Source organism: Microcaecilia unicolor, chromosome 8 (assembly GCF_901765095.1).
Source record: "Microcaecilia unicolor chromosome 8, aMicUni1.1, whole genome shotgun sequence".
Taxonomy (NCBI): domain Eukaryota; kingdom Metazoa; phylum Chordata; class Amphibia; order Gymnophiona; family Siphonopidae; genus Microcaecilia; species Microcaecilia unicolor.
This window is the reverse complement of record NC_044038.1, coordinates 49402237-49422710: the sequence shown is the minus strand read 5'-3', so window position 1 is coordinate 49422710 and position 20474 is coordinate 49402237. Positions and strand designations below refer to the sequence as shown.

The window sequence follows — 20474 nt, the reverse complement described above, 5'->3', positions numbered from 1 at the left end:
TTACATAAACTTTGCTGGCCTTTACCGCCCTAACAACACGGACTGAGCTGGTCTTGAACCTACATTCAGTAACAAAGCTGCTATTCTGATCCCCACCCCCACCCCAATCGCCGGCAACGTAGTCTGTGCTGACATTAGACTGCTCCAGTATTATCTCTTAGTCTTATAAATATGAGGGGTTCCCCGTCCCCCATTTCTTCCCATACCCGAGACATAATTGAATTAGGTTTAAACTCTCATCCAATAACAGACCACCTAGCCTGAGGTAATGCTGTGTTAACCTGGGGTGTCTAATACTGTACATTGTACTAGTTCACATTTTACCCACTGCACTCCCCTAATAACGCTATGCTGGCCTGAAATGGCTCCAACAACTTTTAAAAACCCAACCCGAGGTGCTCTCAAATCACAAACTCTGCTGGCCTGAAGCATTGCCTATCCTCAAGTTGGGGAGAGTGACAGCTCAATACCATTCTTAGTTATGCATTTTCAGAATTGTTTGTATTGTTTTGAGGGTGCAAAGTACCTCCAGAAACAGTAGGTCCAAATCCCCATGGGTCCTTTTTTTTTTTCCTGGGCACATTTCAAAGGGAAAGTATATGTTTACTTTCCCTTTGAGAATTGGTGTAGAGTTTATGGGGGAGAAATACAGGTTTTGCAAATATATGTAGATACTGGAAAATTGTGGTCACATCATTAACAATATGTCAGTGCCAATTCAATATGTTTAGGATATGGTAAAAGCCAGTATTTTCCTATTGTATTGCTCTGAAATCCTATCGGTGGAAATTAACTTCCTCTTTCCTGCCTTTGATCTTATTTTTATTTTCTAGTTCACATGGAACTTGTTTTGCCATTCCTGCAGAAGGAAGTATTTGGCACATTAACTTGTAATTGTATCGCTGCCATTGCATTTGCTGTCAGCAAGGAGGAATCCACGGGAACCCCAATGATGAGCTCAGATCCTAAGAGTCTTTTCCAAGTTGTCTGCATCATAAACGCTGCAGAAGCAGCTATGGCTTGTGCCTTTTGATAGTGGAACCTTGATTTTCTGGTCTGACACACTAGCTTACCTCGTAACTGATGCTGCTGCTCTAAATATGAGGAATAACCTCAGCAACCAAGAACTGTCTCATTTCTCATGCCCTTGTCTGGAGGAAATTGTTGATCTATTGGATTGTGCGATATGAGAACAGCATGTCAACGGAACAAGTTCTGGTGCAGTTTGATAATCTATTTGTATTAGAAAAAGCTAGCTGTCATACCTTAATTTGTTTTTAATGTTTTCTATGCCAGAAAGACCTAATTTTTTAGTACACAGATTGGACACATTTTATATAACTGCATGTACAGATTTGCACAAACACATTTGCATGAAGAATACTTTTTGTACTTTTGCTAAAGCATATTTAGACTCAAACTTGCTCACCAATACCTATTCCTTCATGTTTTTTCACCCTAATCCCCCAGTCCTTGGTTTGTTTGGGGTCACAGTTCAGCGTGCAAAATGCTTTTTCTAGCTGCCTTGGAAGGCCTAGGTTTGAACACTGCTTAGATTTGCAAGTGGCAATGGCTGAACCCCGCAGGGTCCAACTCCTTTCCCTCCCAGCTCCCTCCATGAATCCAGCTGTACTGATAAAGTCTCGCAAGGATGATAGTTGTGGTGAGCAGCAAGACTCGGAGCCAGCAGCAGCTGCTGTCCGCATCACCCTTACTCTCTTTGAACCAGATCACAAGCGCTGTCCTGAGTTCTTTTACCCTGAACTTATTAGAAATCCACGAGGGAGAATAAATTTTCCATCAGTAGGAGACAAGGTGAGTACCTTTTTCTTATGTGCAATTCATTGGACTCTGTGTGTGTGTGTGTGTGTGTGTGTGTGTGTATATGTAGTTCCCTTCTTGGGACCTGTTATATATAAATTCAACTCCTGCTCCATGTGTCTAAAATCAGAGATCTGTGGAGTATGTGTGCAGTATACAATTATTCCTGATTTCTGATCCTGTAGCCTTTGAGCACATCCTTTTGTGTCTGTTTATTGTTCTGCTTAATTTTATAAATCTTTCCCATAATAAAATGCTGATATATGTACCAAAAAGGCCTCTTGTAAAATCAGGTCATGCCTAAAAGTACATATGGTGCATACTTGCACTAAAGGTATGCTCAGGAGCAGAGTGTGGGCACAGTCACAGTTTCCATGAATCAGTTTGACTATTGCAGTGTGATCTATGCTGGGTGTAGGGAACAGTTACTGAAGAAACTTCAAACTTCCCAAAACACCACAGCTAGGCTTATCTGTAAAGTTTCTGTTTTTGATAGGGTTTCACTGGCTCCCAATTAAGAACATAGAGTTTGAAAGTGACCCTAGCTTTTTATCTACCAGATATTGTTTGGTATGTCCCCTGACTATATGCAACCTCTTGTTGACCTTCCACCACATAATGCTGTTTTAGGGGCTAGGAAATATTTACAGTTAAATTATCTGAGCAGCAAGAAAATTGCATATAACTCGGTTCTTGAAGTGGAATTTGCTTTTCAGGGCGTTAAAATGTTGGAACTCCTTACCTAAATCTGTCCATGGTAAACGTGATTATATAATCTTTCGAAAAATGCTAAAGATGGTCCCTGATCTTCCTGTTTAGGTTGATCTGATCTCTTACCTTTCTGTCTCCCTGTCTGATCCAGGCATTGTAGTGTTTTATTCTCTGTAATATTGTATGATGTAGTTGTATTCACTTTGTTTTGTGTACTTCAGTCTTGATTGACTGTATTGTTAGCCACATTGAACTCAGGTTGCTGGGATAATGTGGGGTGTAAATGTCATAAATTTACAAAAGGAAAACAAAGAAGTAGAGAGTGTGACACAAGCTTCAACACAGATTCCTTTATTGCACCAAACAGAGACCTGACACGGGGTCATGTTTTGGTGGTGAAAACCGCTTACCTCAGGGGTCAAGATTACAATATCTGCTGCTGAATGAATTGCAGATCAATGGTGCCAGGTATTTGAACCAAATGTGTAAGTTGTAGTTACACGCATCTCAAATGAACACACAAAAAAAACCCCGCCTTGGTGCCAAAATTTCCACTGCTGCAGTGATCAAAGCAAACCGTTGATCTGCAATTCATTCAGCAACAGATATTGTAATCTTGACCACTGAGAGAGGCTGTTTTCACTGCCAAAACACGGCCCCATGTCGGATCTCTGGTGCAATAAAATTTGTGATAGACATTCCCTGTGTTGAAGCTTGTGGCACACTCTCTACTTCGTTTCCTTGGACTTTTTGTAGAGGTGTCTTCCTGTTTTATTGTGCATAAGTTTTACACCTGTTTTGGAGCAGGCATAATGTCTGCGCCTTAAATCTAAAAGTGCACCATAAAATACTAGTACAAATCCTGCAAGAATTATAAGTGCCTGTATCCCTTATGCAATAGGCTAAAAATATGCATTCTCTGCCCAGTTAACCTAGACACCCTGTTAAAAAATTATGCTTAGGGGCGCTCTTACTAACCAGCGCTAAAGTGGCCTGCACTGTTTTTAGAGTATGGGTTTTCCACATTGCTGAGGCCACTTTTAGCATGGCAGTAAAATGGCCACATGCTAATTTCCCAATTAGCATGTAGCCATTAGCATGTCAGCCCTTATCTTTACCTATTTACTAGATGGTAAGGGCTCCCGTGCTAATCAGCGCGTGGCAATTTAAACCTGTGCTACCCAGTTAGGGCAGGGCACTTACTTTCTGCCACCAAACACGCCCCCCACACTAACAATTATTTTATATTTGGTGCAGGATTGGCACACTCTGATCCCAGAACTACTGTGGGACACCTGAGTGCGTCCCATGGTAGTGCCTTTTTATCATGCTTACCGCCACCTTTGTAAAAAGGCCCCTTAATGTGTGTGTACCTGTTGCAGTGCTCATCTGCCTGTTATATAAGACTGACAGTGCAATGTTTTCTATTCCTGCAGAAAAAGGAGTCGCTAAATTTATTCCATGATGATCTAATTGAAAGACAGGAAATGGAAGCCATTGCAAGGAAGTTTGAAGAAAAATATGTAAGTGCTCATACTATGCATTCACTGTTTGGTAATGCACTGTACATGTGATCTGTCTGCTGAAAAAAGTCAATGTTTTGTTAGATAACAAGCCTGGGTGACAATATTTTATTTTTGTTATTTTGTTTGGGGGGTTTTTGTTAATGTATTTGGTTAAAGACGCTTATGTATATAGATGATTTGTCAATTGTCATGAAAATCAGAACCAGGCTTCTAAAAAACAGCATATTAAAAAGAAATAGAAAACAAAGCATTCTCAAGTCAGTCATATGCTTTTAATGTGGCACCCTCTAAATTCTGAAACTTTGGTATAGTTAATAATAGACCACTAAAAAGCATTTATAACGTACTCCTTAGTATAAGAATATTAGATCAACCATTTTTAGCTGTACCAAATGTCTCGTGCACTAGTAATTCTACATTTCTCCGCAATTTCTCTGGTACTCTGTATGTATTTTGGTTGGTTTATTACTCGTCAAAACATGCATATTAGTAGGTATATTGCTCTAAAATATGAGACCTATAATTTTGCCAACACTTGAACAAGCTAGTGGACCGATAGCCTTCTGAAGGGGAAAAAGAAGTTTTCTCAGACTTGTCACACTGAAGGCTAGAGTGATGTAAAAATTTTTTTTTGAGGGGGGGGGGAAGCAAAAGCTTCATCTAAAGCCATGCTACATTTGCACTGAATAGTGGTATAGCAATAAACCAAGGATTTTAATTTTTTTTCTTTTAACTCCACTGTTTAACACCTTTTCCCAGATAGTATGGACCCTTGATGGTGGAGGTGCTGGGTGGAAGATTCAAAGATTAACTCCCAGTGGTGGTTTTGGTACCAGCAGGAATTGTTGCATTTGTGGCAGTTGCATTTAGAATCTCCCACAGTGCACCCAAACCCTGCCAGCCATATCAACAGACAGAACACATCAACATATGATGTGCATCATTGATAGAATGTGATATTTTTGTTGGCTTATTGGTTCTCTTCAAAATTTAGTCTTGATGAATATTTGTCACTTTGCCAAAAATAGAAAGCCCTGATGGTTCTCCATAAGGGTTGTTTCCAAGCAGTCTTTTAATTAATGCCTGCTGTCATGGAAACTAATCACTCCACCTCCCTTCTAGGGTGTGTAGTGCTAAGCTGTACTGCTCTACTTTTTTTTTTTTTTTTTCAAATGGAGAACTTCATTTTTTTTTTTTTTTTAATATTAACATTTTTTCTCCATGGCTCAAAGTTTCTTCCACTCCTAAAGAAGCTCACTCATCCTAAATGATGCTTCAAGATTCTGCAGAGCCTGTCGCAGGGTTTACCAATATCAGTTCCTGAGACCCCCAGTAGCTAATTTTCAGGTCGTCATATTTGCTTATATTAAAACTGAACTAGTAAAGGAAACTCAGCCCTGTCTGATCTGCTGGAAGTTATAAGGCAGCTGGGTGTCCAGCCCTTTGAAGGTAAATATTTTTCTCTGTGGTTTTGGAGCTTATTTGCTCTTGTTTAGTGTTTCATGTTCTCTGGTAGAATTTGTTTCGCTGGTTTTGTGATTGCTGAGATGTCTGTGCAGAGAGTAACTAGCCCAGAGCTGCTTAAACCTGTCCTGGGGTTTTCAAGATATCCATAATAAATATTCATAAGATCTGTTTGCATATGTTAAGTTTGCAGTGCATTCAGATTTATCTCATGCATATTCATTGTGGATATCCAAAAACTCCACTGACTGTGGGATTCACAGGATTGGTTTGGGAAGTTCCTGCACTTAACCCTTTCACATTCCTCTTTTACGCTTTAATAAGTGCTTAAAAAAGTGCTTCCCCTGTTTTGAATGGTCACAGCTTTTTATTTCTCTGTGCCTCTCAGTTTTCCAATCAGGCCTCAAAGAAGCGCAGGAAAGATAGAATCCAGGATCTGATTGATATGGGGTATGGTTATGATGAGAACGATTCCTTCATAGACAACTCTGAAGCGGTGAGTGTGGATAATAAAGCAATTACAGGAATAAGCAAGAGAAAATTAATTGGGAATGTGAGAACAAGCTTATGGTATCCCTGCCAATTGCATCATAGTGATCCTGTAGAATTTCTATAACAGGATGTGGTATCTGATTATATCAATTGTTATCTAGTCAAGTAAAAAAAAAAAAAAATGACAGCTGGGTAATTTTGCCTAATCAGTATAATCAGTAATTCTAAATCTAGCTGGAATTTGTTCAGCTAGGCTTCAGTCACACAACTAGCAGGCCTGAATTGTGCATGTGAATATAATTAAATGCTGAAAATCTATGCATGCTGGCGCTGTCAAAAATGTGGCCTAGGAACATATCTAGAGTTGCTTCTTGTCTGGCTGGCTCGTGACTTCATGCAGAAAGACTTAGCTGAGCAGTGGTGGCTTCTGGCTAGCTTCCAAAGTCAGCTGATAACCTTTTGAAAAATCATGCTTATGTCAATTTCAATAAAATATTTGAAACAAGTTAATAACTTCCTGCATAGCATAGTTTATTTTTGGTTGGACTTGCTTCAGACTCCATCTATGGCCCATGGAGTTCATTTCTTATGAGCCGCCTTTTTTTTTTCTTCCTGCATTTGAATCATATCCACAGATGAACTGTTTAATTATTTTTATGTACTGCAGCAGCAAAGGTGACCAAATTGATGGGGATCTCAGGCTCCATTAGTAGTATAATACGTTATGGTACAGTATGACAACAAACTTAGGGCTCCTTTTACAAAGCTGTAGTAGCGATTCCAGCATGGCAAATACGACGAAGCCCATAGGAATTGAGTGGGTTTCGTCGCATTTGCCATGCCAGAATCACTAGTGTGGCTTTGTAAAAGGAGCCCTTAGAATTCAGTGGGCTTCGTCCCATTTGCCACGTCAGAATCACTAGTGTGGCTTTGTAAACAGAGCCCTTAGAAATTCTGAGGAAGACACTCTCTCTTACTTAGCAGATTCCAGTGGAGAACTCCAACTCTTTGGGTAACTTTGAAATGTCATATGTGGTCATTCTGTTGAAGAATTTGGGACCCCTGCTTAAGTACCATGCTGGTTCAAACTAACAGTCTATCGAGCCCAGTATCCTATCTCTGATCATGGCTGCTCCAAGTCGCTTGGTTAAAGCCCAGCATATCTTAATGAGATCCCAGATGTAGGAAGTGGATCCCTGCCACACACAGAAATGCGGATTTTGATGAACTGTCCATAGTATCTCCGCATTTACTCCAGTTGACTTGTTCAGAGGCACCGTTGCCTCTTTTTTTTTTTTAATGTTTTGGTATGGTATATGCCATATTAAAAAAAAATAAATAAAAAATTTGACATACTTCTGAGTTTCATAACGTTAAGTCAACCATTTTTAGCTGTACCAAATGACCAGCCCTAAGTGAAGTAACGTCATGTATTGCCACCTTTATCATGGGATAACATTGTTATTCTACAGTGAATCCCTTGCTGGGGGTATTGCAAAGAGCCCTCCTGCCTTCCAGCTATGCAGATCGATATAGAAAAAAACCCTCAATAAACATAATGTGTTTATCTTGTGTTTTCTTTCACAGTATGATGAACTGGTGCCAGCTTCTCTGACAACAAAATATGGGGGATTTTATATTAACTCAGGAACCCTACAGTTCAGACAGACTTCAGAGTCTGAAGAAGATTTTATCAAAGAGAAGAAAAAGAAGTCTCCAAAAGTGAGAGATGAGAATAAACAGCAGATTTCTTCGTGATATAATAGTACAGGAGTGGAGCTTTAAAAATGAACCAGGTTTTTCCATGCCCTTCTCCAGCAATAAATGCTTACGTGGAGGAGGGATGCTGATAGCTGAGCTTTTTTCAGTTGATCTCTGTTGCTCCAGGCAGTGAGAGAATTGAGGCTCCATTATGGAACTGTTTTCTGGTATTAAGGTAAGGGGAAGAAGATCTTTGATGGTTGCTTTTCTGATCATTTGAATACATTTATTTCAGAAACGGAAGATGAAGGAGGGCAGTGAGAAAATCAAAAAGAAGAAAAAAGAGGACTCGTATGACAAGGATAGGAAATCCAAAAAATCCAAATATCCTAAAGCTGGGTAAGAAACCAGTTTTTGAAAATAAATGTGCATCCAAGGCTGGTGTGAGAATATTAGAAGCCCTAGGCACACTTTCAGCTTTGCATCCCTTTCAATTTACTTTCAGGCCCCTGTTCTAAAAGTTACTGCTTAAATGCTTTTATAATTTTTATAAAGCCATTTACCTTTCATTCAGCTCCTTTGGTGAAAGTGTGCACTTTTTGGTTCTTTGAGTTGTGTGATGTCGGGACCTATCGTTTTTGCTTTCACTGGAGCTGCTCACCCACATAAACAGCAATTCATGACAGCTCCCTAGTTGTTAAACTGGCCTTTTTTGTATCTCCTACCTAGGGTGTATAGTCCTCATCAGAAAGGCCTTCTGTTATGGGTGTGCCTGTTCCTCCATATTTAGCCATCTAAAGCTAGCAGAATCTCCGCCAGGCTTTGGATGCACTTGTACCAACACAACTCCCTTTTTTTTTTTCCTGTTCTAATTCCTTCCCATGGTCGTCTTTGCTATCCTAACACTACTTAGTTTCTCCCTTTTTAAATACTGTTTTACAAAAATGGACAGCTTTCCTTCTTTTCCCTCCTCCTAGGTTTACGGCCCTGAATGCTGTGAAAGAGAAAAAAAAGAAGAAATATTCCAGTGTGGATGAAATGCTGAAGAAATTTCAAAAGGAAAAGGAAATGCAAAAAAAGGAAGAAGAGCACAAATTGACTTCCTCTTCATTGCAGACAACAGCGGTGGCTCAGACCCCACGGGAGATGGAAATCATGTCCGATCCTCTGCTCTCTCTCTTTGGTTCTGCCACAGACACCGATCTGCTGCAAGCTGCCAATGCAATGGACACCCTCAGTGACCTGGACTTGGAGCACCTCTTTAACGAGTCTCCCGTGGGGAGCCCATTCAATGATATGGAAGATGGGAACAGCCTGGACCTAGCAGCCGGATCGGAGCAAGACTTCAAACAGCCTTACCCCCTGCTGGACGGGCTGCCCACTGCATTGGAAAAACGCATCCAAGACCTGTCTCAGGTACAATTGCTCACATCCTCTGGTGTTGCCCTTTTTTACACAATAGGTTCTTTCAGTGTTCAGACTAAAAGGTAACCTTTAAAGTAGAATAATAGCCATTGATATGAAATTGTTATGGAGTTGTATTTTTTTTTTAAATTTCTTTCTCATAATGGTTCAGCTTGCTATCTAATGTCTTTTCACTTTATTTTTAATTATTAGGATTTATTAGGTACCTTTTATTTTTAGTAGCCACCTTTTTATAAAGAGATTCACCCAAGGTGGGTACAGCAGGGACAGTGTAACATAAAATTAAAAATTTTGTTAACAGCATAACAATAGTAAAATGACCAAATATAAACATAAATACAATCAGTGAACTTGGAAGTGGAAAATTGAAACGTAGTAATAGTAATAACTTGATACAATATCAAAAATTATACCTTTAACAGCACTGTAGAACAACTTATATTACAAAAATATGGTATTTTTATTGCACTGATATTTATCATAAGACAACATGGAAGAACATTGAAGAATGTCGGCATAATACCGATGAAACACCTAATAAGCATGCATTAGAACATTCAGATAACATCATAGATATGATAATGCTGTTCCTAGAATACAGTGAAACATTTTAACTATGTAGCCGAGGGGCCAAATGCAGATATATATACAAAACAGGATGGGTAGTACAAAGTCAACTGGGAAAATATATGGTGGCTATATGTATACAGTTAAATAATATGAGGAGCTGGTCAAAGTTGCAGGGTGTGATAATATGAGAATCTGGTCAAAGTTGCAGGGTGTGCAGCAAGTTAGTCTAGGCGGAGAATGAGTGGGAAGCTGGAGGTGTGTCCTCTCCCCCCCCCCCCCCCCCCCCAAGTGAGTTGTCATATGTCTTCAGCCAGAAGGTTGCCGATTGGCAGCAGAACACATCCTGAGCAGTGCATAGTGTGCTTTTATTAAACTAGCAAACTCACAAGAGTTGGAATCACAGAGCAGCCACCCATGTAGTTGCAAGGTGCTAGGTTTACATTGTGCATCCTAGTAGCAGAAGGACATGTTCTCTTAGTTCTTTTCTTTCCATAATCTTGTGTTGTGTAGTTTCCAGCCCCTTGATCTGCTTGGGCTGTGGCCAGTATGTTGTGATTCTGATAGGTCATATGCTGGAAGAGCAGAGAAACTAAACGGTTTCTCAAGTTATGGTTTCGGCAGTGGTGTGCTGGAGCCAGCTCGCAAGAGCCGGTTGTTAAATTTTTAAAGCTCCTGCGAGCCGGTTGTTCTGGCAGGCGAGCTGGCTCCTAGGGGCGGCGCAACCCGGAGGTAAGTGAGGTAAGCATGGCAGGAGGGCACCACAAGCCATGCTTACCTCACCTCCTGCCGCTCTTGGGGGGGGGGGTTTAAATCTTTGATTTACCTCCGTCGCAGCAGCCACAGTGAAAGTCCATCTCTAGTCTTCCCTTCGTTCCCGTCAGTGTCCCGCCTTCTTCTGACATCATTTCCTCTTTCCGCGAGGGCGGGACACTGACAGGAAACTAAAGGAAGGTTAGAGACGGGCTTTCACTGCGGCTGCTGCGACGGAGGTAAATCAAAGATTTAAACCCCCCCCCCCCCCTAGGGCGACAGGAGCAAAAAGAGGGATGTTGGGGGAGAAGAGGTCGGGCAGGTGGACATGGGAGCGGGAGGGCAGGGGAGAGAGGAGCATCGAAGCCATCGATGGATGGGAAGGCAGGGCCCAGGGACAGAGGAGAAATTGCTGGACATGGAGAGAGGAGAGTTACTGGATATGGATGGATGGAGGGGGGCAGGGGAGAGAGGAGAATTGCTGGATATAGACAAATGGAGGACAGGGGAGAGGACAATTGCTGGATGTGGGTGGATGGAGGGGAGGGTAGGGGAAAGGAAAGTTGCTGGACATAGGTGGATGGAAGGGAGGGGATAGGACAATTGCTGGATATGGGTGGATGGAGAGGAGAGATGCTGGACATGGGTGGATGGAGGGCATGGGAAAAGGACAGTTGCTGGACATGGGTGGATGGAGGGGAGGGGATAGGACAGTTGCTGGATATGGGTGGATGGAGGGGAGGGCAGGGGAGAGAGGAGGGTTGCTGGACGTGGGTGAATGGAAGGGAGGGCAGGGGAGAGAGGAGAGTTGTTGGACATGGATGGATGGAGGGTAGGGGAGAAAGGAGAGTTTCAGGACATGGAGGGGAGGGCAGGAGCAATTCTGGACATGGAGGGGAGGGAAGAAAGGAAGGAGATGCACATGGATGGTGGGGAAGGAAAAGAGAGAAGAAATTCTGGACATGGATGGAGGGAAGGGAAGAGAGGAAGTGAGATGAACATGAATGGAGGGGAGAAAGAGAAGAAATGTTGGAGATGGATGGTGGAGAGGGAAGGGAGAGAGAAGAAATGCTGGGCATGGAGGGAAGAGATGAGATGAGGGAAAAGGAAGAGAGGAGAAAAACTGCACATGGAGAAAATAGGAAGAAGCTGGATCCACTGGACAGTCAAGTCTGCGGAGGACCAGAAATGAAGAAGAAAGGTGGAAAGAAAAGAAATAAATGGAAAGGAAGCCCTGAAAGCGGAGTCAAGGGAAAAGATAGAGAGCAGCAGGATCAGATACTGGGCCAGCATGATGAGAAAAACAAAGTCACCAGACAACAAATGTAGAAAAAATTATTTTAATTTTAGTGTTTGGAGTATGTCCACTTTCAGAATTTACATATTTTATCATTTTGCAGTGTATAGCAATGTGTTTCTTTCTGTTTTTCTGGTATTGTGCTGCATGCTGAATCTATCTTCTTAGGATTTCAGGTTAATTTTTGAAAAATTTGAATAGGGGCTATTTCTGTTCTGCATGTATGACTGCAAGGCCAAGTGTCTGAATAGGGATCTGTTTGTTAGGTTCTGAGATTTTGATAACGCATTGGTTTTCGGAGTTGACAAGACTGTCTGTTCTCCTAATTTGTGGTCTGTATACTAATTTGGTTTGTGTCATTTTGGCTATACTGCATGGATTTTTTTTTTCCTGGTAAAGGGCTTCTAAAACAGACATCATGCTATGAGAATCAGTTTCTCAGCGTTAAAAGTTTATATTTATTTACTTATTTATGGCATTTTATCCCACATTAAACATGAATTAGATTGGAACCTGAGAGTATTAAAAATTTTTTTTCCTGGAGAGAGTAATGCATTGCCACCCCCCCCCCCAGGCTCTCTCCCCAGCTATAGCCAGCTCTGCATTTTGGGGGGGGGGGGCGCAGAGGTGGACCGGGGAGAGAGCCTGTTGTTAAACATTTACCAGCACACCACTGGGTTTTGGGAATAGGCAATGACAGGCTTGATGTTTCAAAAACATGGATGTGACTACAATATATGCTAACATTTTAGAATGATGTTCTGAATGTCACATGAAAGGAAAGAAAATCATAGGTTGCACTCTAAATCTGGAGGTGATCTTTTGTTTTCGCCCACCTTTAATTCCTCTTGTGCCTGTGTTTTAGCTCTTGAATATCCAATTTCTATGCTCTGTGTAGGATTATCCCTATCATGAAATCTCTTTACTAAGATTTGAGATAGAGCTTGAAATTCTCCAGGTTCAGAACATAATGTCAAGAGCTGGCAGTAGGATAAATTAGTCTTATGTTGCCTGTTATGTCTTAGCATTCCATTGCCTCTGGTACTATTTAGGTTCTAAGCCATCCTGGGGACAGGAAAATATCCACTGTACTTGAATATAAATTGCCATGAATTACGGAGAAAAGCGTGAGCTAAATACAGATCAGTAGACACATTCAGTGCCCATGTAATGTGTAAGAAGAATGTATTGCTTGAATGTTAGAAATGAAAGTTCTCTATTTGTATATAATTTATATATGTTCTATATTGATTGCATTAATATATTTCTACTTATTTTAAATGTTTGTTTGAAAGCAAAGTGCACTTGCTTACCTTGTTAAATTGAAGGTAGCAATGAATTTTCTTGTTTTGGGGGTAGTTTTTATTAAGGTTTTTTTTTTTAACATCTTTATAAGAGCTGTTTTCTGCATTTATACTTTGCACAGTTTTATGTGTGTGTGTGCTTTTTATATGATTTGACATAGGTATTACAGGGGCCATGGTTTAGGTGGAGCAGGGGTGGAGGTGAAATTAGACATACATAATTTATAAACTATGTATGGAGTATATATGCATATATCTACACTTTCAAAGCAAGTGATAATTTGTGCACTATTAGGGCTGGTTATGGGAGTCTGTTTTAAGGAGGCACATGGTGCATATATTCCTTTTTAAAATACACATAGGTGTATTTTGAGATTTCACATAGGCTCCCACTTATGAAATTACTCCCTTATCTCATGAATAAAATGAGGACTAGGCTGACCCATGCTACAGCATGTAGCGCTTGTTCAGTATGGTGTGCCAGTTTGTTGTCCTTTTCCCATTCTGCAGCATGTTGTCTCTCTGCAAGCGTTGCAACCCAAAATGAGGAGCATGTATGAGTCATTGGAGTAGCCAGATTTTCAATTTTGGGTTGGCCTAATCCCACAGTATTGTTCACAAAATTTTGCCACACCCCCGTGACCTTCAACCCAAATTGTAAATGCGTGAGCTGACAAGGATCACTCAAGCCCCACCAGCTGATCACTCAAGCCCCACCAGCTGAAGAAGTCTTGCTTCTGTGGTCAGAAACTCCCCTACATTCAGTTGGCTGCACTTTCTATAGACAGCTGCCACTCCCACCCCCCCGACACATGCTCAGTTTTTGCGAATGTGCAAATCTTTGAGTATGCCTGGGGGTAGGGAATGGCGTGGCAGCCCGTGGAAGGTGCCGCCATCTGTGAGCATAAGGGAGTTTCTGACTGTTGGAGGAGGACCTCTTCAACTGGTAGGACTAGGAGGTTCCAGCTAGCCATAGCAACAGTGTTGCAGATTTGGGAGTAGGCCCGAATGCCCTTCTCTCTTTTTTTTTTTTCCATTCTTCCCCCCCCCCCCCCCCCCCCCCCATGCCATGCCACTGGTGTGAGCTATGATTTAACAGTTCTAAAGCTTATGTGGGGGGAAAAACCCTCCAGTGGTGCCAGGTGGGGTAATTATTTGAAACAACATTTCGACAAGGAAAGCAATGCTTTTCCTATAGAAATGAGCTTTTATAAAACGGTCTCCTGTGTGTAGGTATAAGTGCTTATTTAGCACCATTATAGGTGGTGATATATGATGGAGTTTGGAACCTCATGCATTCTTTTGAATATTTTTATTTGGAAAAGTCATCACCACAAATTTAGCAGAGTATAGTCTTTAAAATTGAAACTACGTGGATATGTTGTACTTCAAAAAATCTCACAAAGTCTGGAATGAAATGTATTTCTGTATCTTTTTCATTGGGCAGCCATAAAATTACCCCATCTGTAGTGCTAAATTTAAAAATGAGAAACTGAATTAAAAGTAAATTAAAATCCCATTTTGGGAAGCTGAGCTGGTTATGGTTTTATATGAAGAGCATGAGCCCACTGCACCTTGGTCTTAAACGCTTGTCCCCTAGTTTCTCAAGTCTTATGAACCTGAAAGTGAGAAGCTGGTTAGCCCTTGAAGAGTCTGGAATACTGCAGTTGGTTTCTAGGCCAAGCTTTCTGAATGTAGTTCTACAAGTGACCTTTATCACTGACCTAAATATGCACTTATCTCAAAACTTCTTTGGAGGGCGGGGGAGGAGTGGGGGAGTGGTTGTCATATTGCTCTTCCAGCTCAAGAGCCAAAGCCTATACTGGAGCTGTGGTGTTGTCAACTTTAATTTGGAGATGCCCTCCACCCACCCATCTAGTCATTGCAAAAACAGTTCCGTAGTTGCAATGTAAGGATTTAACACAAAGTCTGCATTTGTACTAGCCAAAAGGTGTCGCTGTTGAGCAACAGCTGGGACTTTCTTGTTCTGGGGGCAGTGAATGCTGCTTCTGCAGCATCCTTGTCCGGGAGCTGATTCTGGAAATCAATCCTTAAACCTCCTGCACAGCATTGCCAGCATACTCATGGGCCAGTTTGAATGAAGACTGAGGTAAAAGAAGAATCCTGTTGTACAGTCATCCTGAAAAAGGAGAATATGCTAGTGCTTATAGCTCTTTTCTGTTCTGGAATTCACCTGCTCATATATTTTTTTGTTCTTGTTTCAGGCTGCCAGAGCTGCGGAGGGTGAAAAAAAGCAGAAGTTTTTCACACAAGATATCAACAGCATTCTGCTAGAGTGAGTATTGCACGTCATGATAATCCTGTGTACTACAGCAAAGCAGGATAACAGACCAGATGAATATTTAAGATACAAGTGATGTATAATCTTTGACTTTCTACTTCTTTTACCATGTCAGATCTCCACACTTCATCTCTGACTCATCTGTTAAGCCGGGATTCAGTGGTCAGTTGTCAGAAGCGGCAACACAAGTAGCATAATAAAATATATGTTTTTGTAGAGTGGATTTATCAGATGTATAATCTTTCATGAAAATTATCTTCCTGATAAAAGGGGCAGATTGTCTAGGCTTCTGGTCAGCCTGCAAAGTGTGTTTTCCTTGCTAACTAATAAAACTTATGGTCACTGTTTTTCCATTTTACCTGCTTATGTTGCCATTATGCCACCTGCTAGTGAGGTGAGGGGTTTTTTTTTCACCACAATAAGACAAGCCTTTATTTCTCAAGGAAACAACATTTCTACTCCTGTTTCCCAAGGCTACTTTGTACTCTTGTAGCCTGGATGAGTGGAGTGGAGCGAGTAGACATGAAGCGTCTGTTTACTCTTTCCAAAAACAATAGGTGTAGGGGGCAGGCAATGAAGCTACAAAGTAGTAAATTTAAAACGAATTGGAGAAATTTTTTCTTCACTCAACGTGTAATTAAACTCTGGCATTCGTTGCCTGAGAATGTGGTAAGGGCGGTTAGCTTAGTGGGGTTTAAAAAAAGGTTTGGACGACTTCCTAAAGGAAAAGTCCATAGACTATTATTAAAATGGACTTGGGGAAAATCTACTGCTTATTTCTGGGATAAGCAGCATAAAATGTATTGAACTTTTTTGAGATCTTGCCAGATATTTGTGACCTGGCTTGGCCACTGTTGGAAACAGGATGCTGGGCTTGTTGTACCTTTGGTTTGTCCCAGTATGGCAATATTTATGTACTTATGAATGTCCGACACATTACTCGGGCCTCGGCTTGTCTCTGTTCACAGGCCTTGTTGCACTACTCTGTGGGATATTGACACTTTTTTATCCTCTTACACCTTGGCTTACGCTTTGCTTCCAGATTTCAGACAACTTGCATCTCGGGGAATGTCCCTGCCTGAGGGTTTTTCTCTTTTGGTTTAGAAAAAAAATGGAAAATTGCACATATGAGGCAGGATAAAAGACAGTGAACACTGAGATGGTGTTCTCGCATATATTTTAATAGAACATGCACCTCATCAACAAACCTACTAAATGCGAAATAGCCATTGATGTAAATTTTAACTGAGTTTATGCTTCCACACATAGATACAGTCTAACTCACAATAGGGAGTAAAGGTGAAAAGTGGCACGTATAAACACAGATATTACTATTGGGTTGAGAGCATTAGCATCTCCTCATAAAATAGAAATTTGGTTCAAAGAATCTCTGCTGGTCGTCAGGGACTTACTGTTTTGAACTGGGGTTTTTTTCTGTTAAAAATAAAAAGTGTTTCTTTTTGAGATACCCGTCTATATTCTTGCAGGGTAGTATCTTCAACTTGGTTAATTTTGCATATACCATGATAGAATGAACCTCATTCCTGTGCCAGGAAATGTTGGAAGGTTTATCTCAATGTCTCAGATCCACTGCTAATGCTCATCTTGTATAGTTCCAGGAGTTTCCGTGTAGCATTCATAAATTGTACAGGAAACATACTAAGATGCATTTGGACACTATTTTGGTTCTGGTTTAGTGGTATCCAATACAACTAGGATAATTTCTGTATCTTTCTGGCACATTTTTATTGCATGGTTGCACTTGTTGATGGATCTTCTCACAACGTGTAGAAGAGAATAGCCATTTAGTACTGACCCTTTCATAGGTAATGGTGTTCTTGTGCCTTTTACCATGGCCTGGGTCCCGTAAATGGCAAAAACACATATCTGGATGAAGGCTGCAGTGGGCTTTGATGACAACTCCAGTAGCTGGATTGTAGGACCGGTACTGGCAGACTTCTAGTCTGTGCCCCGAAATTTCCAGAGAGAGAGTTAAGTATACCAGTGTTTAATCATGAAGTTTATCCTGTGCAGAGTGCCACATTTCAATTCTGGCCACCTTGTTGGGCAGACTGGATGGGCCGTGCAGGTCTTTATCTGCCTACGTTTTTACTGTGATTCTATGTATGGTTTTCTTGCATTGAACTTTTCATTGCTGAGAATGGAAATGTCTCAGCAGGGGCGGCAGAACAGCTTATAGTTGGAGAAGCCAAACCAATCAATCCCAGGCTTTTTTAGTTAATGCTGGGTTGTGCAAAATATTGGTGGAGCCATGTCCCTGGTAGCCACCCCATTCCACAAAATTTCTTTCTACATAACTCTGGGTAATGATCCCAGTGTTTTTCTGGCACAACAGTTTTAGTGTTTATGTAACTTCCAGTGGATGAGAAGTGCTACCTTAGTTCTTTTCTGTGTACAATTTTGACATCAGCACATCACTCTTAGCAATGAGATATGTGACTTGCCAAGTCAGTGTTACAAAATCTGTATTTGTCTGTTTAATTAGATTTGGGGGGGGGGGGTTTCTTTTTAATGCTGGCTTTGAACCATCTTGTCTGTAGTCTATCTTGTGCTGGTACTTTAGTTTCCAATGTGCTTTGGTAGCCTTCTCTGTAAAATGAATCCTGTTTATTACCTTTGTATTTAACTGCTTGTTTCTCTCCTTAGCATTTCCTTTCTTCCTTTTTACATTGCCGGTATTATGCTGAATTAGAGCACTCTTAAGGTGATTTGTTTAGTTATAGGAGCAATATGGGGGGGGGGGGGGAAACCATTTCCTTCCTTCCTTCCTTTCTTCCTTCCTTTCATCTACAGTCTTTTAAAGAGGGTAGTTCTTCAAAAGCTCGGGGATTGGCCATTTATGCTTTCTGGGGAGTGAGCCATTCTTCCAAACAGCTCTGGGATACAGTGCTTTACACAGCTGGTGCACTTAGGATAAAGTTCATGCAAGAAGTGCAGAGGTGCCCTGGTGGAGCATGCCAAGTACTGCAGCCAATGTACGCTCCAGTGTAGGATAGCACCTGAGTGTACTTTTCCATCATGGTTGTCCCTTCTTCTCTTCTGACTGTGAGAGTAGAGGGAGGAAGGGACTTACGGTGGCAGATGAATGTCCCTGGGCAAGAGTTAGATCTATTATCACAGGCATTTCAGGCCTGCGAAAACCATGGGCAATAGTGGCTGTTTTAGATCATGGTTCCTCAGTGCCAGTTTCTGGCACAGCTTTTGTTGTTAGAGGAGTCTACCTTCCATACTGTATAAATGGAGCTTCAAAGGAGGCTCTTTAAACTGCCACTGCTGTCTCTTAGGAATTCCTGGGAGCAGGGCTTCCATTTTCACCAGAATTTCTATTACCTTGGCATGTATTATTTTTTTTCTGTTAAATCGCCTTCCGGAAGTATACTGGACAGAAGTTCCCTTCTTGCCTTCCTTATCTGCCACAGAGGCTTTGGCTACAAAGCAGTGACGTTTTAGAAATGCTTGATGTTGTGTAGTTTCAATTGTATGATTCGTTTGCAGTCTCAAACCATGTAGGGTCACAAGGAACTAGGACCGTTTCCCTGGGAGAGCAGCTGGAGGAGGGGGCGTTCCCTGTGGAAGCATGACACAGCCCTTATATAGTTTGTTTAACTAACGGAAGAGCTTCTCAAGGTGATTAGCAGAACTTTAGAAGTCTTGAAATGGGGTCAAGTGTATCCCTTGCTGAGGGATCCCATTCTTGAGAGAACTAGGAATCCTTCTGAAGCCTTCCTGTCCATCAGGCTATTCTGCTCTTCTTTTAAGGGGAATGGTATTATCCAGAAGCAGGTCTGAAAGTGGACATAGATATGACTAAGCTCTATCCATTGGCTTCTGAGAGGACAGTAAAGCTGAAACAAATGTGAAGTGGATTCTTTGGTAATGACAGTTAACAAAATCACTACTCTTCCAGTGAAATGATGCTCTACTTCAGAGATGTGTAGGTTCACAAATGGAGTCTTTGCTTAAGTAAGCGATTGACATCTATTTTGAGTCTACAAGTGGCAATGGGTTGGCGTTGTTTCTGGAGTATGCCTCAGTCGTGAACTGACTCGGCTCAGGTTGAGGAATCAGCAGACCCTGATTGTTCAGAGCAGAGTCTAGCTTAAGTAGCAGTCTCCTCTACAATTTAATTAGTACTTCTGTGAGGGGCATGGTGGTAGCTCTATCATTCAAAACATCTTTCAGAGATCAGGAATTGGTCTGTAGATACCATACCTAAGACCCACCTCAGAAGACTCCTTCACAATGAAGTTATAGAAAGTTAATAAAGGGCTTGGGGATGCCCAAGCCACAGTGATTGCCTGGGAATAGACCTAAATGTGCATCATGCCAGGCTTAAAATGAAGCTAGCTCTACAATGCAAACCAATACAGACCAAGTTGTTTTGGCCTCCTTCAGCTTTCTCGAGGAATGGACTTACATCGCATACAACCGGAGGGTCTTTAACATAGCAATGTTACACACAAATTTCCTGCCCTCTCCAAGATTCCTTTCTGGTGTTGCCATATTACACTCCCTCCAAAGTGGTAAATATGTGAACCACGTTGCAAAACCACCTCAACCTCATTGTGGTGCTCCCAGTTCCAGATACTGATGATATTCCATTTACTTTATTGAGTCAAAGAGAGAAGGTACATTTTGCCCAATTTTAAATCTCTGGTATGAAAATCGCAGCTTTCACGTGCGTCTCATCAAAATAGAAACCTTGATCGGTGGTTGTGGCTGTATGTCCAGGAGAGTTCTAAAAGCCTTGAACCTAAGGAGGCATGCCTATACATTCTGATTTAACTGCTATATCAGAGGCCTTCCCTAGTATAACAATTGTGAAAGCGTGCTAAATTACTGTAATCTTGCTGCTTTCATTCTGGTTGCTAAGCCTTAAGTTTCTTTTTATGTTTAATATTCAGCTCCTTCAGAAATTTAACTTTTTACAGAAATTGTTTGAAGACAATAGATTAGAATGAGTTCTATTTGGTATGTCAACTTGAGCAAAAGGAAAAACGTGATCCCATTGCTTTGTCATTTGAAATGTTGAGGAGCTAAGGTTGCACGGCGCCCTTATAGGGCAGAGCTCACAGTACTTGTTCTCTGTC

At 41.3% G+C, this 20474-nt stretch overlaps 1 protein-coding gene across 3 annotated transcripts in view; it reads left to right on the top strand.

Annotated features, from left to right (window-relative positions):
• UBN1 (ubinuclein 1) overlaps positions 1 to 20474 on the top strand; it is a 61084-nt gene that overhangs the window by 276 nt on the left and 40334 nt on the right. For 2 of the 3 annotated variants that reach the window (XM_030211908.1, XM_030211906.1), the window contains exons 2-8: positions 834 to 1815; positions 3969 to 4055; positions 5911 to 6018; positions 7602 to 7736; positions 8011 to 8114; positions 8693 to 9131; positions 15287 to 15357. In XM_030211908.1, the coding sequence (XP_030067768.1) occupies positions 1570 to 1815; positions 3969 to 4055; positions 5911 to 6018; positions 7602 to 7736; positions 8011 to 8114; positions 8693 to 9131; positions 15287 to 15357 (1190 nt within the window). In that variant the 5' untranslated portion in view covers positions 834 to 1569. The remainder of the gene's footprint in view (positions 1 to 833; positions 1816 to 3968; positions 4056 to 5910; positions 6019 to 7601; positions 7737 to 8010; positions 8115 to 8692; positions 9132 to 15286; positions 15358 to 20474) is intronic. The other variant, XM_030211907.1, reaches the window with a different exon arrangement.